The sequence below is a fragment of the Tamandua tetradactyla genome, chromosome 13, assembly GCF_023851605.1.
Source record: "Tamandua tetradactyla isolate mTamTet1 chromosome 13, mTamTet1.pri, whole genome shotgun sequence".
Taxonomy (NCBI): Eukaryota; Metazoa; Chordata; class Mammalia; order Pilosa; family Myrmecophagidae; genus Tamandua; species Tamandua tetradactyla.
Genome location: NC_135339.1, coordinates 24,419,315 through 24,447,195, shown reverse-complemented (window position 1 = coordinate 24,447,195; position 27,881 = coordinate 24,419,315). Strand labels below are relative to the sequence as shown.

Here is a 27,881-nt window from a genome sequence, read left to right as displayed (position 1 = left end):
ACTTTTTTCTTTCTTTGCTTTGTATATATATTATATTATACAATAAAAAATTGATAAAAATAAATTTGAATTTCAAATGTTGTTGACTCTTTTCTGCAATATGCCACGTTCAAGGCAATGTTCATGTAACTTTAGTTTAAAATTTTTTGAAGAGCTTTCCAATTTCTCAAATCACCGAAGCCAGCAAAATTGAAAAATGCCATAAGAGAATCCTCAAAAGGTCTTATGACAGATGCAAAGCCATATATATTGTAACCTACAGGTCGTTAAATAGCAAGTTCTAAATGGGACTTTATAGTTCTTATGTCTATGCAACTTTCCAAATCCTAAAGCAAAACAGATGCAATTTCATTTATCTGAATAGCCAGTAGTCCTTCAAAGACAAAGCATATTAAACACCAGCATGAAAAATAAAACCACATATCATGAAAACAGGTGGGAAGCACTAAAACTTTTACCTTACATTATCAAATTTAGAAAACTGCAGAGATCCTCTACATACAGCAAATTTTTTAAAAAGTAGCGTTGAAAAGTACACTAGCAAATATTTGAACAGCAGTGTGTTAGTTAGATTCAGTTGTCAACTTGGCCAGGTGAGCATACCTAGTCTTGTTGCTGAGGACATAAGCCAATGGTGCGTGAACCTCATCTGTTGCCAATTACATCTGCAGTCAGCTAGGAGGCATGTCTGCTGCAATGAGTGACGTCTGACTTAATTGGCTGGTGCTTAAATGGGAGATTGCAAGGTAGCACTGCTAGCAGCTTGGCATTCCTCATCTCAGCACTTGCAGCTCAGCCCAGGCCTTTGGAAATGGAGAAAGAAATCACCCCGGGGAAAGTTGTTGGAACCCAGGGGCCTGGAGAGAAGACCAGCAGAGACCATCGTGTGCCTTCCACGTAAGAAAGAACCTCAGTGGAAAGTTAGCTGCCTTTCCTCTGAAGAACCAATAAAATAAATCCCCATTTATTAAAAGCCAATCCATCTCTGGTGTGTTGCATTTCGGCAGCTAGCAAACTAGAACAAGCAGCAAAAGCAAAAATGGTACACATTTAATTAAAACTTTGTCAGGTTAATAGAAAATCTCATTCCTTTATCTGGCATCCAAGCCGCCATTATGTGCATGGAATATACAAGATACAACTAAATGTTATTTTGGAGAAAAAGATTTCATTCATACTGAATTTTTTTATGTTGAGACATTCCCAAATAAAGAGTCTTATAAATAATTCATTGAAAATTGTAAACAGAAACAGGTCAAGTTAATGAAACCTAAAACCTATCAATGTCTGTGAAGCAATTCACTAAAACATAAAAAAAGATTATCAAAGTTTTTAATCTGCCACATTAACAAAGATATCATTATAACTGTCAGATCTAGCTAGATGGTCACTTTTAAGTCATCGGCAACAGGTGTTTATCAATGGTCTCACTCTCACCACCAGATGTGCTTTTAGCAAGTGAGAATGGAATGCAATTTGTAACTATGCATGTACAATGAATAATCTTTTCAATGCTAGTTTGCATTGTAATTTGAATCCTGATTTCAGAGGAGATTTCATCAAAAGATTTGGCAGGTAGTAAACACTCTTCAACCCCTTAGCAACCTTGTGTCTTAGCTACAAGCTTTAAATTCAAGATATTCTTCTATATAAGACTAGAACTATCTGCTGGATAATACTGGCTACAGGAGAATACCTTTCTTTAAGCCATCTGCATACTTGCTCTTCCTCTGAACAACAACAAAATATATAGTTTAGAACCTTTAAGGTATAAACCATAACTACTATGAACTAAAAAGAAAGTCAGTTGTATCCAAGAAAAAAATAGGTAAGTCAGTACTTTTAAGACTGAAAATCAGATTCCTTGATTATTATGAGAGTCACTGAGTCATGCTGCTGAATTATTATTAATTTGGTCACAATTTGAGCCATTATATGTGCATTTTACTATATCATTACTATAACCATGGCTTTACATGGCTATAAAATTTAAGTTTGAAACAAAAGATCAAGACAAGCAACAGCCTTAATGGCACTACCATGCTGGTATAATCTAGTATAGAAATACTATAGGTATCTATACTATAGATATCTATATCTATATCTATATATAGATATATATCAAAATGTGTATCTATAGTATAGATGTACCCTGGAGATTATTCCATATCAATTGATATGAAGTGGCCTCATTTTAGAGGTTTATTTGAAAGGAACACTTACAAAGTGTTAAAGGGTCAAGAATACAGCAACCAAGGTAACAAAGATTTGAAAGCTAAGATACACAGAAAACTGGGAAAAATTTGAGGATATATAGCACAGAAAAAAAAAGATTTACTCAGAAGGGAATCATGATAGATCATTCAAATATTTACTTAACAAAACTTTCTTGGGCATCCTGATGTTAAGATAGTTTTATTAAACATGATTATGTTGAGATAGCTGCCTTTGATAAGACTATAGTTGTATCAAAATTCAGACATTATTTTTTCTAAATGAACTGTACAAAGAATAGCCGAATAGTAGCTGAGGGGAAGTGTTTCTTTATAAGGTATTCTAATAAATAAATGAAAACAATATGATAAAATTAGAATATTACCATTCTGCAACCTGAATTAACAGATCTATGCACTAAACATTCATTGCTGCTAGTATCATACAAAGAAAGGCAACTAGACATAGGTGCCTCATGGAAAAAATAATACAAATCATCTATACTCTTGCCAAAGGTTATCAAACCTGAGTCTGACAGAGTTTCAGGATCTAGCTGACAATTTGTAGGAAATACAAAGAACAGAGGAACATGCTGAACTGTACTGAGCATATGCATCAGTAAAACACAGTCTGTGGGAAACTCTAAAGATTAAATGGCCTGGGTTTTAGACAAATAAACTGTAAGGAAAACAAAGTGATGGAGGCAAAACCTAGAGATTAAAAGAAGCTTAAAGACATGTCATCAAAAAAAAATGGGCAAGATTAAACAACAGCATCCAAGGATTCTTTTTGTGGCAAAATTATATAAAAATGAAAGGAGATAATTTCTATGAAAGAAGATGATTATTATAAAAATCAGTTTTATGGTTTTTTGGGGGGGGGAGGGAGGAGATTCAGATTACCAAGGGTGTTTCCATATAATCCATTAAGCTTTCTATATCTCGATTTCTCTGTATCTGTGTTTTATTTCATGATAAAACATTTCTTTAAAAATTTCAGGAATTCTGTATGATGCTGAATAGAACTAGACCCATGAGTAAAAGATACAGGCAAGATTTTTGCCAAATAAAGAAAACCTTTTAATAGTAAAAATATTCCAAAATGAAAAAAGACTGTCCTGTAAGGCAGACAGTTACCTATGATAGGAGGTGGAAGATAAAAAAAAAAACAATAGTATAAAGATCAATTTGTCATGATTATCTCACCTAAGAAATAGGGGATGTGAAACTCATAAAGCAACTAAGCCAAAATCTTGTGTTTAACAAATGCTTTCATCTTTTACTTAATTATTACTCAACTTTATTTCAAAAACAAAGTCGCAGACCTAATAAAAGTAACTAGAGGTTGTGGAGAAAGAGGCACACTTATCCATTGTTTATGGGAATGTAAAATCGTACAACCACTGTGGAAGGCAGTTTGGTGGTTCCTCAGGAAGCTAAGTATAGAATTGCCATATGATTCAGCAATACCATTGCTAGGTATCTACTCAGGGGACATGAAGGCAAGAACACAAATGGACATTTGCACAGCAATGTTTATAGCAGCATTATTTACAATTGCCAAGAGGTGGAAACAGCCAAAATATCCATCAACACACAAGTGGCTAAACAAGTTGTGGTATAGACAAATGACAGACTATTACGCAGCTATAAAACAGAATAAATTTATGAAGTATGTAACAACATGGATGGACCTTGAGAACATTACACGGAGTGAGATTAGCCAGAAACAAAAGGACAAATACTGTATGGTCTCACTGATAGGAACTAACATTAGTGAATGAACTTGGAGAATTTCAGTTAAGAACAGAGACCATCAGGAGATAGAAATAGGGTAATTGGAGCTGACGGGATACAGATTGCGCAACAGGACTGATTACAAAAATTCAGAAATGGATAGCACAATACTATCTAATGCAATACAATAATGTCAGTATACTGAATGAAGCTGAATGTGAGAATGATAGTGGGAGGAGGGCTGGGGGCACAAACGAAATCAGAAGGAAAGATAGATGATAAAGACTGAGATAGTATAAACTAGGAATGCCTAGATGTACACTGATAGTGGCTAAGTGTACAAATTAAAATATGTTTTTGCATGAGGAAGAAGAAAGGAATGTCGATATTGCAAGGTGGTGAAAATAGATGCTAATTTGTATTTTAAAACTTTAACTTATGTGTAAAAAAAAAAAGAAAGTAAGACCCTATTTTGTACTTAGGAGTTTGAGGAAGGAAAAGTAAAATTTTGCAACTATACAAAATCTTTTTTAGGAAGAAAAACAGAATTTGAAAAAAGTGATCTGACAATCTTAGGTGAAATGAACAAGCACTGAGTGATAACTCTCTTCCTCATTTTTAATGGCAGAGCAAGGGAAAAGAATATAAAAAGATTGAGTCTAGACTCAGGTTTGTGTTAATGATTGTGATGATAATCTTGCTTTTACTAAGACAGTGCTTCAACACTCTACTCCTTGGCATCCCCATTAGATGAGCTACTGATTTTCTGGGCCCAGAAGCAGTTATGCCATGGTTCAAGAGGAGTGACTACCACTGTTTCCATTTCCAATTACAATTCCCCAAGGGAGTATTCTAGTATTTGAAGAAAGGTGGGAGACTAGAAGAGATGAGCAATTGGTATTTCTACCTGCTTTCTAGTCCCCTGCACCCATGAAGAGCAGACCTCTGCTCCAAAAGCATATGTTTTAATTGTTTAATTCAGTTGGTCTACACAAATAGGCTAGAGGATGAGGGAAGAATGAGTATGTCTTATTGCTTTATCTATAATCAAACAGCGTCTTCCATGAAAATTGAGGACTCCTCATTTTTCTCTAGTCAATGTGTGGTCATCCATAATAATGACTATCTGTCATAGAATGACATCTTAGAGTTCTAGGTAATTCCAAGTTCTATGATACTGGTCTCTTTAAGTAAAAAGCAAATTAATTTTTGGCAGGGAAATTAATAACACACAACAAGAGTTCCTATACTGACATTCTTAAATGTCATATGAATTCAATCCCAATGTAATTAAAGAACATGTTTTTCCATTTATAGTCTCTCATTGATAGTAAATGCCTGTTTTTGAATATTTCTTCTAAATTTCTTCCATGTTGAAAAATCCTTTAATCATCTTGATTCTTGGCCTCTCTTTTAAAACAAGTTTGTTAGGGTACATCGCTATCACAAACAGGCCCCCAAATTGCAATGGCTCAAATAAAATGAAAGTGTATTTCTTGCTCAAATTCAGTACAGGGTGGGTGTTCCAGGTTGGCAAGAAGTCATAAGGTCTTTCAGGAACCCAAGTTAAAAGCAACTCTGGTGATGTGAGGGTAGTTCAGTGGTAGAATTTTCGCCTGCCATGTGGGAGCTATTTCCGGCCCATGCACTTCCCAAACAAACAAAAAAGAAACCAACAAAAACAAACAAACAAAAATTCAACAAATGGTGCTGCAATAACGGGATACTCACATGGAAAAAGAATGAAATATGACCCTGCAATACAGCATACAAAAAAAAAAACAACTTTGCCAACATGTTGCTTCCAAAGTCAATTCTAAGTCATCAGAAATCCAGCATTCAGGTAAAGGGAGAAAGGGACAGAAAACTCCTCATGGAAGACTGGTGAGCTGGGCCTGGAAGTGGCTCAAATCACTCATAGATTCAGTGGACAGCTAGTAATCTCTACCAAAACAGAAAAAGTGATAAGTCAGGGCTCAGGAGCACATTTAGGAATTCTAAGATCACTGGCATGCATATATATTCAGGAGGCATAACTGTTAATTCTAAATTCCAAGATGCTGAGATACTAAGCTGTCTGTATATAACCTGGTAGTTCCCAGAAACTTCAGGTATTTATATGATATATGAGATTCAGAGTTACAGCTCTGAAGCTATGAAAGTCAGCAGTACCTCATACAGGAACTGTTTAAAAAGTTAATAAAGGGATGAGACTTTGAGTAGAGATATGAATGAAGTTGATCTGGGCAGGACTAAGGTATATCAGAAGACTGGATAAAGGATGATATTGTCCATATTTTAAAACTTCAACTTCTGTATGAGAATAAAGGGAGAAGTGTTTATTTGGTGCAAAATCTATATTTTGGGTAGTGTATTCCCTAATTTAACTTGTATGGTCAGGTTAGTTGAATATTATAAGTACATGGAATCTTGAATACGGCATGAGATTTTTTTAGTTTATCCAGGTTAATGTGATGACCTGATATATCCCAGAGTAATTTGAGCAGTGAATAAAGAAGTTTTTACAAAGTCCCCTTGGGGAACTGAGGGAGAAAGGAGGAAATATTCAACTTTCCTATTTGGAGAATTCCTGATATTTTCCCAAGCAGTGGGGACAACCAAATCAACAGGTTGAGCCCTTGATCTTGGGGTTCATCCCTATGAAACTTATTCCTGCAAAGGAATAAGACCTATGTTAGGCCTAAGACTCACTCCCAGAGAACCTCTTTTGCTGCTCAAATGTGGCCTCTCTTTCTAAGCCAACTCAGCAGGTGAACCCACTGTCCTCCCCACCATGTGGGATATGACTCCCAGGAGTGTAAATCTCCCTGGCAATGTGGGAGAGAAAGCCTAGGATGAGCAAGGACCCAGCATTAAGGGATTGAGAAAGTCTTCTTGACCAAAAGGGGGAAGGGAGAAATGATACTAAATAAAGTTTCAGTGGCTGAAAAATTTCAAACAGAGTCAACAGATTATCCTGGAGCTTACACTAATTCATTATACAAATATCCTTTTTTTGTTTATAGAGGGAAGTAGCTGAAACTGCTGAGCTGTGCTCTAGCAGCCTTGACTCTTGAAGATGACTGTATAAAGATCCAACGTTTACAATGTGACAGTGTGATTGTGAAAACCTTGTATCTGATGTGCCTTTTATCCAAGCTATGGGCAGATGAGTAAAAAAATATGGATAAATTAATAAATAATAGGGGTGATAAAGGGTAAAATAAATTCAGTAAATGGAAATATCAGTGGTCAATGAGAGGGAGGAGTAAGGTGGATTGATTTATGAGCTTTCTCTCTTTTCTTTTTATTTCTTTTTCTGGAGTAATGCAAATGTTCTAAAAATTGTCATGATTAATCACAGTTGTGATATCATGATCACACATATCATGATATCACAACTATGTGAAGATATTGTGAGACACTGACTGTACACCACGTATGGAATTTATGTGTGTGAAAATTTCTCAATAAAAATATATTTTTTTAAATCATTGACATGGCATAATATTATCTCACCTAGGCTATACCTTGAGCAAAGCCTTGTAATCAAAATATGTCATATTAGAAGTAGCAATGCAATGAGCAAGGGCTTTGGAGTTAGATCTAAGTTTGAATCCTCCCTTTATTGATAACCAGCTGAATGACATTATACAAATGACTTAAATGCTCCAAGCCTCAGTGTCCTCATCTGTCAAATAAAGATTAGATGAAAATATATATGGTATCTGGCACATAGGAAATGCTCAGTAATGTTATATATATATAGCATGTTTTATATCTTTCAGTATTCATGTCTTCTCATCAATCATATTACATTATTTACAACTGTAGTGAACCACATAATTTGACTTTTTAAAATGAAATAATGAAAAGTAATTAAACATTCTGTTTAATTGTATTAAATAAAATAATTTGGCTTTTTAAAATGAAGGTATCTCAAACAAACTGACAGCTCAGAAACAACAGTGCAGGCAAAATACCAGAAATATAAAAATAATGAACAAGGAGAACCGTACAGAGCAAGAGTCTAAGAAGAAGCAACACTTTTCTGTAAATGAATATCACAATTTAAAGCACAATTTTATACCTGAAAACTAGATAAACGACAGTGAGGCTTCAAATCATGTTAGAATTTTGTGTTATGCCTTCTGCACTCCAAATATATAGAAATGATTGGCAAAACATAAATTGGGAAAATTAAAAAAGCAAAATCAGTTCCAAGTAAGATAACCATTTTTGTTTTCAGAGAATGAATAGCAGTGTACTGTGGTAGGAAGAATTGAAGTTTGGGGCTGCAGGGTCCAGTCTGAAAATAGGGAAAGCAGTTCAGGGGCTCATAGTCTGAGGGATGATGAGTGTTCTAGTGTGCACACACACACACACACAATAGTGTGTTCTATATTGCTGCCAGAATGCAATATACCAGAAATGGAATGGCTTTTAAAAAGGGGAATTTAATAGGTTCCTAGTTAACAGTTCTAAGGTTGAGAAAATGTCCCAGTTAAAGCAAGTCTATAGAAATGTCTAACCTACAGCATCCAGGGAAAGATACCTTGGTTCAAGAAGGCCAGTGAAGTTCAGGGTTTCTCTCTCAAGTGGAAGGACACATGGTGAACACAGAATTTCTCTCTCATCTGGAAAGGCACATGGTGAACACGGTCAGGGTTCCTCTCTCATCTGGAAGGGCACATGGTGAAGTTCACACAGCCACGGTTTTTCCCTCAGCTGGAAGGGCACATGGCGAGCATAACATCATCTGCTAGCTTTCTCTCCTGGCTTCCAGTTTCATGAAGCTCCCTGGGAGGTGTCTTCCTTCTTCATCTCAAAAGCACTGGCTGATGGACTCTGTGCTTAATGGTGCTGCAGCATTCTCTGCTCTCACTGAATCTCTTCATTCTCCAAAATGTATCCTCTTTTATAGGAATCCAGAAACTTATCAATACCCACCCAAATGGGGAAACATGTCGTCAGCTCATCCAGCTTAACAACCACTCTTGATTAAATCACACCTCCAGGGAGACGGTCTGATTACAGTTTCAAACATACAGTATTGAATAGGGATTATTCTGCCTTTACGAAATGGGATTTTGATTAAAACACGGCTTTTCGAGGGTCCATACATTCTTTCAAACCAGTATACAAATGAAGCATGGACCCAGAGCCAGGTTCACTCCATAAAACCAGGAGCTAGCAAAGAGCTCTTCTTGACTATAAAAGGAGGGTAAAGAAGTTTTAACCAGTTGTTGCCTAGGGATATTGCTCATATAAATTCTATACGGTCAAATGAATCATCTATAGTGTAGCCACCAGAATCTGGGCCAAACTACCTGTAGACTAAGCAACTGATTCTGCAGTATAATGAGAGAGAAGCCCAAAGCTTCTAATTAGTAGATTTGATTCTGGACAAGGAGACCTAGTGGGTTATTAAAACAGCCATAAAATCCAAAATAGGAAAAACTAAGCACAAAACAAAGCAAAACAAAACAAAAACCCAACAAGCTCCCATACAAAATGAGACTGCACACTCAAAGTCTAAATCTGAGGGGGAAATGTTATATAAGCACAAAGTCAATAAGCAGGAGGTGGAGTCCCTTCTGACATAAACAAAATACTGAGGCAAACATAAAAATGACTTTGAAATGAATATGATTCAAATTCTCAAAAATCTGAAGGAAGAAAAACAATGCACACACATGCACAAATTAAAATATAAAGAAAAACAAAAACCAACTAGACATTCTGGAAATCAAAAATATTATTACCAAAACTAAAAAATAAATGGCATAAATTCTAGAATATATGCATTAAAAAGTAATTTGTGAACTGGAAGATAGTTAACTGAAGTATTAACCCTGAATATAGCATAAAGAATTAATGAGAAAAAAGGAATGAATGAGCAGTTAAGAGATAAGCAAGATAAGTTGTGAAGATCCAACAACATGAAACAGAGGGAGGGAGGAAAGGAGGGGGGAGAGAAGGTGATTGTAAAACAGAAAAAAAGAAAGAATATGTGATGGAACACGGTTCTTGAAGAGACAAGATGGAATTGACATGTGGGATCGTTATCCTTGAACAGAAAGAAGACTGTTCTTCCTCTGAAACTTAAGTGCTTAAGTGAAAGAAATAAGAATTATTTCACACATAGACATTGACAGGCTTTATAGCTATGGGGGTTAAAAATGAAGGGAATTGCATTGACAGTTTTTTTTTCCTATGAAATATGAGGAATGGTCATCTGCTGAGCAGGAGGTAAGTGTAAAAAATGGAAGTAGGTTCAAAAATAAATGTTTAAATTTCCGTTAGTTTTGCTATACTTTGCAAAATAGAAAGTTTGACTGTAAATGAAACTGCTAGCACAAGGTAAAGTTGCACTCTCTTCTAATTAACTCAGGGCAAAAGAATAAATAAACGTATCCTTATGGAAGGAAATATTGAGACAGTTAATGATTAATTTGAGATACGTAACTTTTGTTAAATTCACCTTTATCAGCAATGGATTTGGGAAATGAGAAAACAGATTAATAACTTCATAGAAACAGACAAAAAAACCTTAGAGGATTCAAATTTCCCAAAGGAACTCTTCTTGCTAATGTGCACCACACACACACAACACCAAAATAATGAATTACCTTGGTGTACCATTCAGCTATAGTCGAGCAACTGTCAGCAATTTCCTGAATTTGAACTTTAACAAGAAACTGTCTAAAAAATTCATTCTTTTAATTTTTCACTACTTATGTCTGCTGAACTCAAATGCCCAATATCATAGGCATTATCATAGTAGAATTGAAACTTCTCTAAAGTAAAGCTACATAACAGCAGATTGTGTTAAAGAATAAAGTTTTGACAATCATTTAAGTTTATGCTGTCGTCAAAGTATGTGTTTGTACTATTATTCATATTTCCAAAGAGATTTTATTCTTCCTTTACAACCTGGTATCATAAATGAGAAATACTACAAAGACTCAATTTAACATTTATGATAAAATTTAGCATAGCAAAAATTCAGAAAGCAAGAATCACTTTAGGCAGTTGAACTGAAAAAACTAAGAAAGAATATGCTAATCTTGGTTATCAATCCTAGGCCCCTTTAACCACCTCCTTTAACTTCACATGCAAAGAGTATCTTTGGTTTAGAACATGACGAAAAATAGCAAAGAGATTAATAACTTGGAAATGAATATGGACCATCTGAAATACATGATAAAAGAGTCTGCTTTATATATGTATAGCCTGGTATTTAGAGATAAGAATGAAGATCAGGTCAGGATTAAGGAAATTCATACTACAGCATAAGGAAGATATTAATATTGTCTCTATTTTAGAACCTCATCTACTCTTTGAGACTAAAGGAAAAAAGGTTTATTTTGTCCAGAACCTAAATTTTCTGTGATGCATAATTTAACTCAACTCTATCTGGATAGATCATTTAAAGAGACTAAACACAGTGAGCCCAGAATAAGAATGAGGGCCTTTAATCCTGTATAGCTTAATGTAATGCCTGGATACATCTCAGAGCATATTAAGCAGATAATCAAAAAGCATTGGCAAAGTCCCTTGAGGGATGGGAGAAAAATTATGGAACTATTGAACTTTACCTCTAGGGAAACCCCTGATACTATGACAAACATTAGGGACACCCCATGTCAACAGATCAAGCCTTTGATCTGGAGGTTTGCTCTTGTGAAGCTTATGTATGTAACAGAGAAGCTTAGCCTACCTATAGGTATGCCTAAGAGTTATTTCTGGAGGACCTTTCTTGTTGCTCAGATGTGGCCTCTCTCTCTAAGCCTAATTCTGCAAATGAAACCACTGCCCTCCCACCTATGTGGGACATAACATCCAGGGGTCAAAGTCTCCCTGGCAATGTGGGAAATGATTCTCAGGGATGAGCCTGGCCCTGGAACCATGGGATCAACAACGCCATCCTGACCAAAAGGGGGAAAAGAAGTGTAACCAATAAGGTATCAGTGGTTAAGAGAGTTCAAATAAAATAGAGGCTAACCTGGTTAACACATGTAACCAGGTTACACACTCTTCAGTAAGACATTGTTACCTATCATAACTTGCCAACCCCCAACCAAAACCATTCCTACCAATTATAAAGAACACTCAGGGTGTTCTATAAGATTCTAGAAAGGATCCATGCACTAGGGTAACTTTTCAGAACCCTACAACCTCCAGATGGGTCCCCACACCAGGTAAGTCCTGAAGAGCAGAGGGGCCAGCCTCTCCAGAACATCAACTAGTTCTATCCCCTATCTTATATTATCAACAGCCCCTTCCAACACGAAAAGGTTAGAATGGCCATAGCCCAACTAACCAAAGAGTGAGAGAAAGTTCAAAGGTGGTGGTGGAGTTATACAGAGAAGATAAGGTTTAACAAATGAGTATGATTGCTGAATCATTATATTGATATTTCTTTTAATCTCCAGTATCTTAGAGCAGCTAGAAGTAAAAACCTAAAACTGTGGAATTATAACCCATACCAATCTCTGAAATTTGTTCTACAACTAACTGCTGCTATGTGCTTTGAAATTTTTGTATGTATGTTATTTTTCACAAATAAGAAAAAAATACTTAGAATGGGCAGAGCCCAAATAACCCTAAAGACTGGGAGAAGGATCAAAAGAGAAGGAGGAGTTATAACAGAGAAGTTAGGATTTAACAAAAGAGAATCAGTGCTGAATCATTATATTGATACTTCTTTTAGTCTCCAGTGCCTTGGAGCAGCTAGAAGGAAAAACATTAAATTGCAGAACAGTAACTCATACCAGACTAAAATCTGTTCTATAACTATTTGCTACAATGTACTTTGAAATGTATTACTTTTTTGAATAAGTTATATTTCATAACAAAAATTTTTTTAAAAAAAGACTCAACAGAATTGTTTTACTTTAGGATTAACTATGGTTCTAATTAACTTCTAAGATGGTGTTCATACTTTTCTGTCTCTGAATCCAGAACGTTTCTTCTTTTTCTCTTCTGGATAAGGCTCAAGACAAGTATCTGCAGGCTTTTTTTCTTGGTTATAAACTTCTTCATCTTTAGTCTTCCCTTTATCACCAAGTTCAGTCTTTAAGTTGTTTACTGATGGTGGAGATTCTGCATGGGCCCTGGAAATTCAAAACAGAAATCTAGGTTAATCATGAAAGTCCATCATTTTAACCAAATAAGCACTCTTGCAAACAGCAATTGAACTTGTCAAAAATTCTACCTGAAGACAACTGATCTGCTGGGATTTCCAGGTTCACTCAGTTATCCAGAGCAAGCAAAAACTGAATGTTCACGAAAGGCATCTGGCTGATTAGAGATTGAAACTGGCATATATTCTATGAAGAATCTCCCAACTTCCTCAGTCTGGGTAATGCCTTTACTTCTTCAAAGTCCTATATCATTTAGTGTCTGAACCACAATAGTAGTTTAGAGTTTTTACTTAAGTTTGACTAAAATCTATCTTGCTCTCCAAATATTAGGCTGAACAAAATGGCATTGCTGTTACAGATCAAAAGCTGTCAAATATCAGCAATGTCTTATGGTTCATACTAGATAAGGTTATTAACAAGGTACTAGATCCTATGTTTTTACCTCCAAGCCTAACGCAAGCGCCTTACATGGAGAAAGTAAGTGAGGGGTCTGTGCCTGGCACATAGCAAGTACTCAATAAATACTTGTACCGTAAATGAATTCATTTTGAAATAAAGGTATGACTCATGTCCAAAATTATATGTACGTATGTATATCTGGATGTATGTGCACGTGTATGTGCTTAAAGAAAAAGGAATAAGTTCACTTAATACAGAAAGGGATTCAAAGGAACTGATTTACTATTACTTGTGTAGTTAGTATAATTTTGGATAGTCTTGCAAACAAAAAGCTGCAAAATAATTTCTCAAGTGGTTAAAGTTCTAACAGATATATTAAAATGACATTTATTTATACATTTTGTTTATCTGTCCATCCAAAGCATCATGGCAAATATGCATTTCAAAAGGGTCTACATGTATATGTACATATATGTGAAAACTGTTTACAAGGGCACACACTAAATGTGTATTTATCATTTGTTAAAAATAAGGGCTTGAGAGGGGGCCAAGATGGTGGCTTAGTAAGGTACGTGCGTCTTAGTTCCTCCTCCAAAGCAACTACTAGGTGAACTGAAACAGTGCAGAACAGCTCCCGGGGCCACGACAGGGAATGGACACACAGCGTACCCCAGTCTGGACTGGCTAGTCTGACTGCGAGACTCGGCTGCGGTGGGATTCCTGAGCGGTGCGCGATTTCCCGAGCAGCGGCAGCTGTGGCGGCCGGAGCTCCTCCCTCCCTCCTTCCCGGGCCAGCTGAGAGTCTCGGAGAGGCAAGTTTCCCAAGCCGAGGAGGCCGGCGCCCCTCTTTTGTGGGCGGCTTCCTGGTCCGGCTACGAGTCTCGGATCAGAGGGCTACCCTAGCCGCGGTGACCCTCCTCCGCGGACGGCTTCCTGGTCTGGTGGGGAATTCCACAGGCCGCAGCGGCCGATGACCGACGCCCCTCCCCCGTGGGCGACTTCCTGGTCCGGTGGCGAATTCCCCGGGCCCGCTGCGGCCGGCGACCAGCCACAGGGTCCCCTCAAGCCGCGGCGGCTGACGCCCCCACCACACGCGGCCCCCCGAACCAACGGAGAGAATTGGATCGGAAATCCCCAGGCCGCGGAGATTGGTGACCAGGGGGATCCCATCCAAACACGTGAGACAAACATGTGCCACGAGCGCCACCTACTGGGCAGGATAAGAAAAACAGAACCCAGAGATTTCACAGAAAAATCTTATAACCTTGTTGGGTCCGACACCCAGGGAAATCTGACTAAATGCCCAGACGCCAGCAGCAGAAGATAACGGTCCACGCTCAGAAGATTGAGAATATGGCCCAGTCAAAGGAACAAACCAATAGTTCAAATGAGATACAAGAGCTGAGACAACTAATGCTGAATATACGAACAGAAATGGAAAACCTCTTCAAAAATGAAATCGATAAATTGAGGGAGGGCATGAAGAAGACATGGGCTGAACAAAAAGATGAAATAGAAAAACTGAAAAAACAAATCACAGAACTTATGGAAGTGAAGGATAAAGTAGAAAAGATGGAAAAAACAATGGATACCTACAATGATAGATTTAAAGAGACAGAAGATAGAATTAGTGATTTGGAGGATGGAACATCTGAATTCCAAAAAGAAACAGAAACTATCGGGAACAGAACGGAAAAATTTGAACAGGGTATCAGGGAACTCAAGGACAATATGAACCGCACAAATATACGTGTTGTGGGTGTTCCAGAAGGAGAAGAGAAGGGAAAAGGAAGAGAAACACTAAGGGAAGAAATTATCACTGAAAACTTCCCAACTCTTATGAAAGACCTAAAATGACAGCTCCAAGAAGTACAGCACACCCCAAAGAGATAAGACCCAAATAGGCGTTCTCCAAGACACTTACTAGTTAGAATGTCAGAGGTCAAAGAGAAAGAGAGGATCTTGAAAGCAGCAAGAGAAAAACAATCCATCACATACAAGGGAAACCCAATAAGACTATGTGTAGATTTCTCAGCAGAAACCATGGAAACTAGAAGACAGTGGGATGATATATTTAAATTAGTAAAAGAGAAAAACTGCCAACCAAGACTCCTATATCCAGCAAAATTATCCTTCAAAAATGATGGAGAAATTAAAACATTCTCAGACAAAAAGTCACTGAGAGAATTTGTGACCAAGAGACTAGCTCTGCAGGAAATACTAAAGGGAGCACTAGAGTCAGATACAAAAAGACAGAAAAGAGAGGCATGGAGAAGAGTGTAGAAAGAAGGAAAGTCAGCTATGATGTACATAATACAAAAGGCAAAATGGTAGAGGAAAATATTATCCAAATAGTAATAACACTAAATGTTAATGGACTGAATTCCCCAATCAAAAGACACAGATTGGCAGAATGGATTAAAAAACAGGATCCTTCTAAATGCTGTCTACAGGAAACACATCTTAGACCCAAAGATAAACATAGGTTGAAAGTGAAAGGTTGGGAAAAGATATTTCATGCAAATAACAACCAGAAAAGAGCAGGAGTGGCTATACTAATATCCAACAAATTAGACTTCAAATGTAAAACAGTTAAAAGAGACAAAGAAGGACACTATCTACTAATAAAAGGAACAATTAAACAAGAAGACATAACAATCATAAATATTTACGCACCGAACCAGAATGCCCCAAAATATGTGAGGAATACACTGCAAACACTGAAAAGGGAAATAGATTCATATACCATAATAGTTGGAGACTTCAATTCACCACTCTCATCAATGGACAGAACATCTAGACAGAGGATCAATAAAGAAATAGAGAATCTGAATATTACTATAAATGAGCTAGACTTAACAGACATTTATAGGACATTACATCCCACAACAGCAGGATACACCTTTTTCTCAAGTGCTCATGGATCATTCTCAAAGATAGACCATATGCTGGGTCACAAAGCAAGTCTTAACAAATTTTAAAAGATTGAAATCATACACAACACTTTCTCAGATCATAAAGGAATGAAATTGGAAATCAATAATAGGCGGAGTGCCAGAAAATTCACAAATATGTGGAGGTTCAACAACACACTCTTAAACAACGACTGGGTCAAAGAAGAAATTGCTAGAGAAATTAGCAAATACCTCGAGGCGAATGAAAATGAAAACACAACACATCAAAACTTACGGGACGCAACAAAGGCAGTGCTAAGAGGGAAATATTGCCCTAAATGCCTATATCAGAAAAGAAGAAAAGGTAAAATGCAGGAATTAACCGTCCACTTGGAAGAACTGGAGAAAGAACAGCAAATTAATCCCAAAGCAAGCAAAAGGAAAGAAATAACAAAGATTAGAGCAGAAATAAATGAAATTGAAAACATGAAAACAATAGAGAAAATCAATAAGGCCAGAAGTTGGTTCTAAGAGAAAATCAATAAGATTGATGGGCCCTTAGCAAGATTGACAAAAAGAAGAAGAGAGAGGATGCAAATAAATAAGATCAGAAATGGAAGAGGAGACATAACTACTGACCTCACAGAAATAAAGGAGGTAATAACAGGATACTATGAACAACTTTACGCTAATAAATACAACAATTTAGAGGAAATGGACGGGTTCCTGGAAAGATATGAACAACCAACTTTGACTCAAGAAGACATAGATGACCTCAACAAACCAATCACAAGTAAAGAAATTGAATTAGTCATTCAAAAGCTTCCTAAAAAGAAAAGTCCAGGACCAGATGGCTTCACATCTGAATTCTATCAAACATTCCAGAAAGAATTAGTACCAACTCTCCTCAAACTCTTCAAAAAAATCGAAGTGGAGGGAAAACTACCTAATTCATTCTATGAAGCCAACATCACCCTCATACCAAAACCAGGCAAAGATATTACAAAAAAAGAAAACTACAGGCCAATCTCTCTAATGAATATAGATGAAAAAATCCTCAATAAAATTCTAGCAAATCGTCTCCAACAACACATTAAAAGAATTATACATCATGACCAAGTAGGATTCATCCCAGGTATATAAGGATGGTTCAACATAAGAAAATCAATTAATGTAATACACCATATCAACAAATCTAAGCAGAAAAATCACATGATCATCTCAATTGATGCAGAGAAGGCATTTGACAAGATTCAACATCCTTTCCTATTGAAAACACTTCAAAGGATAGGAATACAAGGGAACTTCCTTAAAATGATAGAGGGAATATATGAAAAACCCACAGCTAATATCATCCTCAATGGGGAAAAATTGAAAACTTTCCCCCTAAGATCAGGAACAAGACAAGGATGTCCACTATCACCACTATTATTCAACATTGTGTTGGAGGTTCTAGCCAGAGCAATTAGACAAGAAAAAGAAATACAAGGCATCAAAATTGGAAAGGAAGAAGTAAAACTATCACTGTTTGCAGACGATATGATACTATACGTCGAAAACCCGGAAAAATCCACAACAAAACTACTGGAGCTAATAAATGAGTACAGCAAAGTAGCAGGTTACAAGATCAACATTCAAAAATCTGTAGCATTTCTATACACTAGCAATGAACAAGTGGAGGGGGAAATCAAGAAACGCATCCCATTTACAATCGCAACTAAAAGAATAAAATACCTAGGAATAAATTTAACTAAAGAGACAAAAAACCTATATAAAGAAAACTACAAAAAACTGCTAAAAGAAATCACAGAAGACCTAAATAGATGGAAGGGCATACCGTGTTCATGGATTGGAAGACTAAATATAGTTAAGATGTCAATCCTACCTAAATTGATTTACAGATTCAATGCAATACCAATCAAAATCCCAACAACTTATTTTTCAGAAATAGAAAAACCAATAAGCAAATTTATCTGGAAGGGCAGGGTGCCCCGAATTGCTAAAAACATCTTGAGGAAAAAAAACGAAGCTGGAGGTCTCGCGCTGCCTGACTTTAAGGCATATTATGAAGCCACAGTGGTCAAAACAGCATGGTATTGGCATAAAGATAGATATATCGACCAATGGAATCGAATAGAGTGCTCAGATATAGACCCTCTCATCTATGGACATTTGATGTTTGATAAGGCAGTCAAGCCAACTCACCTGGGACAGAGCAGTCTCTTCAATAAATGGTGCCTAGAGAACTGGATATCCATATGCAAAAGAATGAAAGAAGACCCATCTCTCACACCCTATACAAAAGTTAACTCAAAATGGATCAAAGATCTAAACATTAGGTCTAAGACCATAAAACAGTTAGAGGAAAATGTTGGGAGATATCTTATGGATCTTACAACTGGAGGCGGTTTTATGGACCTTAAACCTAAAGCAAGAGCACTGAAGAAGGAAATAAATAAATGGGAACTCCTCAAAATTAAACACTTTTGTGCATCAAAGAACTTCATCAAGAAAGTAGAAAGACAGCCTTCACAATGGGAGACAATATTTGGAAATGATATATCAGATAAAGGTCTAGTATCCAGAATTTATAAAGAGATTGTTCATCTCAACAACAAAAAGACAGCCAACCCAATTACAAAATGGGAAAAAGACTTGAACAGACACATCTCAGAAGAGGAAATACGGATGGCCAAGAGGCACATGAAGAGATGCTCAATGTCCCTGGCCATTAGAGAAATGCAAATCAAAACCACAATGAGATATCATCTCACACCCACCAGAATGGCCATTATCAACAAAACAGAAAAGGACAAGTGCTGGAGAGGATGCGGAGAAAGAGGCACACTTATCCACTGTTGGTGGGAATGTCAAAGGGTGCAACCACTGTGGAAGGCAGTTTGGCGGTTCCTCAAAAAGCTGAATATAGAATTGCCATACGACCCAGCAATACCATTGCTAGGCATCTACTCAAAGGACTTAAGGGCAAAGACACAAACGGACATTTGCACACCAATGTTTATAGCAGCATTATTTACAATTGCAAAGAGATGGAAACAGCCAAAATCTCCATCAACAGAAGAGTGGCTAAACAAACTGTGGTATATACATACGATGGAATATTATGCAGCTTTAAGACAAGATAAACTTATGAACCATGTAATAACATGGATGGACCTAGAGAATATTATGCTGAGTGAATCCAGCCAAAAACTAAAGGACAAATACTGTATGGTCCCACTGATGTGAACGGACATTCGAGAATAAACTTGAAATATGTCATTGGTAACAGAGTTCAGCAGGAGTTAGAAACAGGGTAAGACAATGGGTAATTGAAGCTGAAGGGATACAGACTGTGCAACAGGACTAGATACAAAAACTCAAAAATGGACAGCACAATAATACCTAATTGTAAAGTAATCATGTTAAAACACTGAATAAAGCTGCATCTGAGCTATAGGTTTTTGTTTTGTTTTGTTTTGTTTTGTTTTGTTTTGATTTTACTATTATTACTTTTATTTTTTTCTCTATATTAACATTCTATATCTTTTTCGGTTATGTTGCTAGTTCTTCTAAACCAATGCAAATGTACTAAGAAATGATGATCATGCATCTATGTGATGATGTTAAGAATTAATGATTGCATGTGTAGAATGGTATGATCTCTAAATGTTGGGTTAATTTCTTTTTTTCCGTTAATTAAAAAAAAAAAAAAAAAGAGAAGGGATAATTGGAGATGAAGGGATACAGACTGTACAACGGGACTGGATATAAAAACTCAGAAATGGACAGCACAATACTACCCAATTGTAATGCAATTATGTTAAAACACTGAATGAAGCTGCATGTGAGGTATAGGTTTTTTGTTTTTGTTTTTTTTGTTTTTTTTCTTTCTATTATTGTTTTAATTCTTATTCTGTTGTCTTTTTATTTCTTTTTCTAAATCGATGCAAATGTACTAAGAAATGATGAATATGCAACTATGTGATGTTATTAAGAATTACTGACTGTACATGTAGATTGGAATGATTTCTAATTGTTTTGTTAATTCTTTTTTTAATTAATAAAAAAAAAAAAAAAAACTGCTAAAAGAAATCACAGAAGACCTAAATAGATGGAAGGGCATACCGTGTTCATGGATTGGAAGACTAAATATAGTTAAGATGTCAATCCTACCTAAATTGATTTACAGATTCAATGCAATACCAATCAAAATCCCAACAACTTATTTTTCAGAAATAGAAAAACCAATAAGCAAATTTATCTGGAAGGGCAGGGTGCCCCGAATTGCTAAAAACATCTTGAGGAAAAAAAACGAAGCTGGAGGTCTCGCGCTGCCTGACTTTAAGGCATATTATGAAGCCACAGTGGTCAAAACAGCATGGTATTGGCATAAAGATAGATATATCGACCAATGGAATCGAATAGAGTGCTCAGATATAGACCCTCTCATCTATGGACATTTGATGTTTGATAAGGCAGTCAAGCCAACTCACCTGGGACAGAACAGTCTCTTCAATAAATGGTGCCTAGAGAACTGGATATCCATATGCAAAAGAATGAAAGAAGACCCATCTCTCACACCCTACACAAAAGTTAACTCAAAATGGATCAAAGATCTAAACATTAGGTCTAAGACCATAAAACAGAGGAAAATGTAGGGAGATATCTTATGAATCTTACAATTGGAGGCAGTTTTATGGACCATAAACCTAAAGCAAGAGCACTGAAGAAGGAAATAAATAAATGGGAACTGCTCAAAATTAAACACTTTTGTGCATCAAAGAACTTCATCAAGAAAGTAGAAAGACAGCCTACACAATGGGAAACAATATTTGGAAACGATATATCAGATAAAGGTCTAGTATCCAGAATTTATAAAGAGATTGTTCAACTCAACAACAAAAAGACAGCCAACCCAATTACAAAATGGGAAAAAGACTTGAATACACACCTCTCAGAGGAGGAAATACAAATGGCCAAAAGGCACATGAAGAGATGCTCAATGTCCCTGGCCATTAGAGAAATGCAAATCAAAACCACAATGAGATATCATCTCACACCCACCAGAATGGCCATTATCAACAAAACAGAAAATGACAAGTGCTGGAGAGGATGCGGTGAAAGAGGCACACTTATCTACCGTTGGTGGGAATGTCAAATGGTGCAACCACTGTGGAAGGCAGTTTGGCGGTTCCTCAAAAAGCTGAATATAGAATTGCCATACGACCCAGCAATACCATTGCTGGGAATCTACTCAAAGGAATTAAGGGCAAAAACTCAAACGGACATTTGCACACCAATGTTTATAGCAGCGTTATTTACAATTGCAAAGAGATGGAAACAGCCAAAATGTCCATCAACAGAAGAGTGGCTAAACAAACTGTGGTATATACATACGATGGAATATTATGCAGCTTTAAGACAGAATAAACTTATGAAGCATTTAATAACATGGATGGACCTAGAGAACATTATGCTGAGTGAGTCTAGCCAAAAACTAAAAGACAAATACTGTATGGTCCCAATGATGTGAATCGACACTCGAGAATAAACTTGGAATATGTCATTGGTAACAGAGTTCAGCAGCAGTTAGAAACCAGGTAAGATAATGGATAATTGGAGCTGATGGGATACAGACTGTGCAACAGGACTAGATACAAAAACTCAAAAATGGACAGCACAATAATACCTAATTGTAAAGTAATCATGTTAAAATACTGAATGAAGCTGAATCCGAGCTATAGGTTTTTGTTTTGTTCTTACTATTATTTTTATTTTTTTTCTCTATATTAACATTCTATATCTTTTTCGATTGTGTTGCTAGTTCTTCTAAACCGATGCAAATGTACTAAGAAACGATGATCATGCATCTATGTGATGATGTTAAGAATTACTGATTGCATATGTAGAATGGTATGATTTCTAAATATTGGGTTAATTTCTTTTTTTCCATTAATTAATAAAAAAAAAAGAAAGAATGAAAAATAAGGGCTTGAGAATGGAAAAGAGGGAATCCTATTTTTCACTTTACTTATAAGATTTTTTTAGAATAAGGTTCTGCTTTTTTCTAATTTAGATAATTTTAAAGTAATTATATAAAAATTAAACATTACATAGTACCCGACTTCAACAGAATTTCCAATATCCTTTCCTAGGAAAAAATTTTGTACTGCTTATTTAAGAATTCAATTAGAGGGTACATGGCTAGAAGTAAAAACCTAAAATTGTGGAATTGCAACCCACACCAAATTCTGAAATCTGTTCTACAAGTAACTGTTGTGATGTGCTTTGAAAATTCTTGCTTTTTTATAAATATGTTATTTTTCACAGAAAATAAAAGAGAGTCAACTGTGGTGATAAATGCACAGCTATATGATGATATTGTGAACCATTAAGATAATAATAATAAATTAAATGGCAAACCCTATATATATATGACAAGATAACACATTTTATTTTATGGAGTTTTGCTATTGATCTTGATCTTTGGATAAGAATAAGAAATTTCAATGTGTTCTGTTTTGTTTCAAGACTTGAGAAACAATTATCATCAGAATTCATCTCATTATAACTTCCCCAGAGGCATAAGACTAAAAATCTTACAGCACTAAAATCCTGGAAGTTGGTATATTTTTTTGTTATGAAATTAGAAAAAAAAAAAGCATGTGCATTAGAAAAATTACAATATTAGGGATATGCTGTCAACATGTTTTCGGATGAATCTGAGCAAATTAGATCTCTCTGAGGATGAGATTCAAAAACTTCAAATGCTGTACCAATAAAAATGTGAATTTGTTTCCCCTGCATAATACTCCAAACCATTTTCTTAATCGCTCTCTGGAGGTAATATTTCAAAACGCAACAAAGTACAAATTAAGAAAAATAAAATAACTTAACCTGCTCATTTGATGTTTAAGCTGAATCTTATAAACAAATAGACTTTGAATCTTATAAACAAATAGACTTTGGGGAAGAAAATGTATGATAATGTCTCAAACATCCAAACCTTCAAATAACTTAACTTCTTCAAGTAGTTTGTTGTTGTTGTTGTTTGATGTTAGATGAGGCAAAAAGGTGATTCTAAATGTACCTAATGAGGCCCAGTAATTCCATTGTAGGAAAGTATCCCTAAAGAAGTTGCTAAGCATGTACTATTTACCGAAGTTCAAGGACAAATTTCCTACTTCTCTCCCTCCCTCCTTCTCTCTTAGCCCCATGGTCTAGGGTCTTTGTCTCTATCAAATGCACACACATGTGCACACACACACACACACACACACACATTTCTTGTCCATCTGACAGGAATTTCTTTCTGAGCCTATTCACTCTTTCTAAGATTCCTGTACTCTCCTCAAACTTGGATTACTCTTACCCTAGCTGTACAACTTTAGTCTCTGCCAGAAGCTTCTTCCCACTCTAGTTTATCACCCTGGTTGTTGCTATATTTATCTCTCTTAAAATGTGTCTATTTATACTCTTTTGCTTAAGAATCTCTTGGCTCACCACAGCCTAGAGATTAAAATCTCAATTCCTCAGCATAGTATGTAAGGTTTTTTTAATATGATGATCCCAATTTCTCTGGAAAACCAGTCTTTTCTCCAAATACTCTCTCACTACAGTCCCCCCAATATTATACACAATATTACTTAGCTATCAGTAAATGTTAACTATTACATGTCAAACATTTTCAAACAAGATTTAATTTATTTTGTAAACTTATGTGCTAGGTGCTGTTTTAAACATTTAACAAATATTAACTCATAATCTTCATAACAACTCCGAGACAGATACTATTATTATCCCCACTTTAGAGATGAGAAACAGCCCCCCACCTCACCAACACACATAAAGCATTCCTAAGTCGACCAAACTTTTGGTATGGCAAAAGGCAAATTACTTTACCTATCCGTGATTGAGTGTGGTAGGTTGGAACTGCACGTGCCCCAGAAAATCATGTTCTTAAAGCTAATCCATTCCTGTGGGCTTAAACCAATTCTAAGTAGGATCTTTTGATGAAGTTACTTTAGTTAAGGCATAGCCAAGGGTGTGTCTTAATCCTTTTACTGGAGTCCTTTATAAATGGGATGAATATGGAAAGAAAAAGTTACCAAAGGAAAAAGCTGAAATAAACAAAACCTGGAGTAGAAGGGAGAGATCAGCACACACCATCATGCGCCTTGCCATCTGGCAGAGGAGCCAAGGACCACTGGCAGCCGGTCTTCAGATAGAAGGCACAGCCTTGCTGATGCCTTGATTTGGACATTTTCCCAGACTCTAACCTTAAGCAAATAAATTCCCAATGTTTAAGCCAATGCATTTCACAGTATCTGCTTTAAGCAGCCTAGGAAAATAGTAAAATGGTAATAGTAATAAGACCTATATGTAACTCTTAAAAAGTGTGGAGTCGGTAATGTAAAGTGCCTTGAATACTGCATGATAAAGTCAGGCCTGTGTAAGGTAGATACTATTAGCAGTCCCTTTTTACTAATGAGGAAACAGGTTTAAATACCTTGCTTCTTTTCACACACTTGTGTTTCATGCTATATCAAACCAAATGTCTTTTTCCAAATATATCATACTCTCACTCTTCTATGCCTTTCACATTCAGATCTCACTATATATTTTTTCTCTCTACTCCACTGGTGATTTTTTGCTCATCCTTAAAAATCAACTCAAATGCACTTCCATTGTCAAATTTTCAAGTCCCTTAGAAAGTCTATGAATATCAACATAATGCTTAATATACCATATAGAGTGAATTTCTTGAGAGCAGAAACTGTCTTTTAAAGAAAATCTTGTTTTACACAAGCAGTGTCCACGGCATCTAATACAAGTTGAACGAATAAATGCATGAGTGAATGATGTATCTGCTGTTTGGAGCTTATTTCCCTGAACAACAACTGTAAATTATGTAAAGCTTATAGTAGAACAGTAACGTTTTAAAAGCAAATACAATCTATAGGAAGAATGGGAGTTGGGAGCTCACAATATTGACGGGAAGGCACATAACCACGCTAGAAATGGAACAAAAACCAAGTCAGCATTGGAGTGCTAAAAAACAGAAATGAGAAAAATTGCCTATTAGCAGGAACCGTCTTGTAAGGATGCTCTGTGAAAGGAATTCCCTCTAGCCAGTTTCTGTCTCTTTTTCAATCTGCTCACAACTGGAACTCCAGGCAAGCTTCTGATCAGGCTCGAATGGATCATTTAGGATCAGATTAGCCATTAATAAAACTTTCTGTTCCTGGGTAAGGCCTGTGAGATTTATTAATGAGTTTCTCAAACATTTTCAGCTGTGCTCTCTCTTCTTCTTCCTCCTTCTAGCCTTTAAACCATTCTACTTTTTAAATATTTTTTCCATAAAGAGTGCACAAATGGCACAGTAAAGTCTTTAAATGTTGTATAAGCAACATACACTTTTAAATGGTGAAGACTAATATGAAGTAAAATATAATGTGAATTGCAACAGTATGAGAGGAATTTCATGATTTGAAACATATCTAACGCTACTTACTGGTAGTCTAATTTTAAGAAATTAGGAGTTTTCATTTCTGCCAGCTAATTTTTATAGAATGATAACAATAAAAAGTTGCTTTTACACATTTAAGGAGTGAAATGAAAACATTCAGCAAATGCCAATTACCAAAATTTATTTAAGAACAGGTAAAAACCTTCAGTACACTATAAAGGGTTGTTTATAAGCCTGGTTCAACCAACCTTTCTAGTCTGATATCCTAAAAATCTCCCCTTTTTTTCTCATTCACTAAATATTCCCAATAAAATAGCTAACATTTGAATGCTTGCTAAGTGCTGAACACTTTACATACTTACCACACTTTATTCTCAAAAAAACCCTAAAAGGTAAGAAATTCAAAACTGAGGTATGAATTATTTGCACAAGACAATTAACTTTGAAAGAAACTAGAAACAGACTGATAATCATAGAAGAGACTGGAAATTATCTAAAAACCAGAGAATAAATTATAAATCTATGTAAAATTACAGCTAAATTCAATGTAAACTTTAAAGGTCAAACAGCTAATGTATTTATATTAATCCATGTCATAAAAAATAAGCTAGTATAACCATATTAAAATCTAATACAGAAACAAGAAAACCACAAACTAATTTCATTAATGAATACAGACACAAAAATTCTAATTAGAATACTAACATATATAATCTAGCCATACATTAAAAATAAAACCACAATTTAGCAGAGTTTATTCTAGGAATATAAGGAAAGCTCAAAAGTAGAGAACGATTAAAAAAATCATTATGCCAAAAATTAATGGAGAGAACTTCTAAGATTAAATCTACAGATACTAAAAAGGTTTCTGAGAAAACTCAGCAGTCATTTCCAATAAAAATACAAGCAAGCCAGGTCTAAAAGGTATTACTTAATCATGACAGGCAACTTGCCAACAGCAAATTTATCGTTACATAGTAAAATATTGATGCCAAGCCATTTAACCAGTGTGTTGCAAAAGTGTTCATTAAACCATTATTATTTAACATTATTTGAAACTTTTAGCTAATGCCAAAAGGAAAAAAAATATCTGAAGAAGGTAAAGTAGTTAAAATTACAACAATATATGACATGAGGCCTAAGTACTTCCTAGATAGGCCAATGCTAAAAACAAGATGGCAACATCATTTTTAATGAAATATGATTTATGATATAATACATTATAAAAGAAAATATATATAGAAGCAAATATTCAAGACAAAAATCCAAAAAGCAACTGGAAGAAAAATAGAAATTTTGTAGTTCTTAAGGCTAGGTTCACATAAAGTTTGTTTCATACAGGATATACCACAAAGGAAAGCAAAAGACCATGTAGTTACTATACTTTTCTTTAAATGCTAACATCCCAATAGCAATTAATATTGCCATCCAAGGTACATTTGGCAAAGACTGAATACATTTTTGGTTGTCACAACTAGGGGGTGGTACTGGCTAAGAACGCTGTCAAGCATCTTAATGCACCGGATAGGAAGATTTTTTTCTTTTTATTTTGTTTAATAACCTCAGTATGAAGAAAAAGACATGAAGAGCAAGGTATTTAAATTGCTTATTCTGTAACTATGCTGCATCCATCTGATTTAACAGAATAGTCTTTTTATGTATCTGCCTATAAATATTTCGCTTGCAGTAAATTTAATAATGTTTTCCACCAATCCTTTCTATCTTCTGTCACTAACTTTCTTCTTTGCTATTTTCATACAAATCATTTACTTGCCATTTGTTCTCTAAAATACAAATCATTACGTTGTCTATAAAACTTTAAGAGGCTCTAGAAGCCTTCTAAAATCAACTATAAAATAGATAAATTTTTGCTCAAGGAAATATTTCAAATATTCCCTAAATTACACTGTAAGGATACAGCCATATTCATAGCCATATGGATTATTAAAATATTAGTAAGAAATTAACTAACATGCCAATCTTAGAAAACCATACATTACCTCCAGCCTCTTTACAC

The 27,881-nt window shown here is 35.7% G+C and overlaps 1 protein-coding gene across 4 annotated transcripts in view; it reads right to left on the bottom strand.

Annotated features, from left to right (window-relative positions):
* Positions 1-27,881, bottom strand: part of MICU1 (mitochondrial calcium uptake 1) — a 284,544-nt gene that overhangs the window by 219,998 nt on the left and 36,665 nt on the right. For 3 of the 4 annotated variants that reach the window (XM_077124976.1, XM_077124978.1, XM_077124977.1), the window contains exon 3: positions 12,898-13,069. In XM_077124976.1, coding sequence (XP_076981091.1) covers positions 12,898-13,069 — 172 coding nt within the window. Of the gene's footprint in view, positions 1-8,505; positions 8,588-12,897; positions 13,070-27,881 lie in introns of those variants that run through there. The other variant, XM_077124979.1, reaches the window with a different exon arrangement.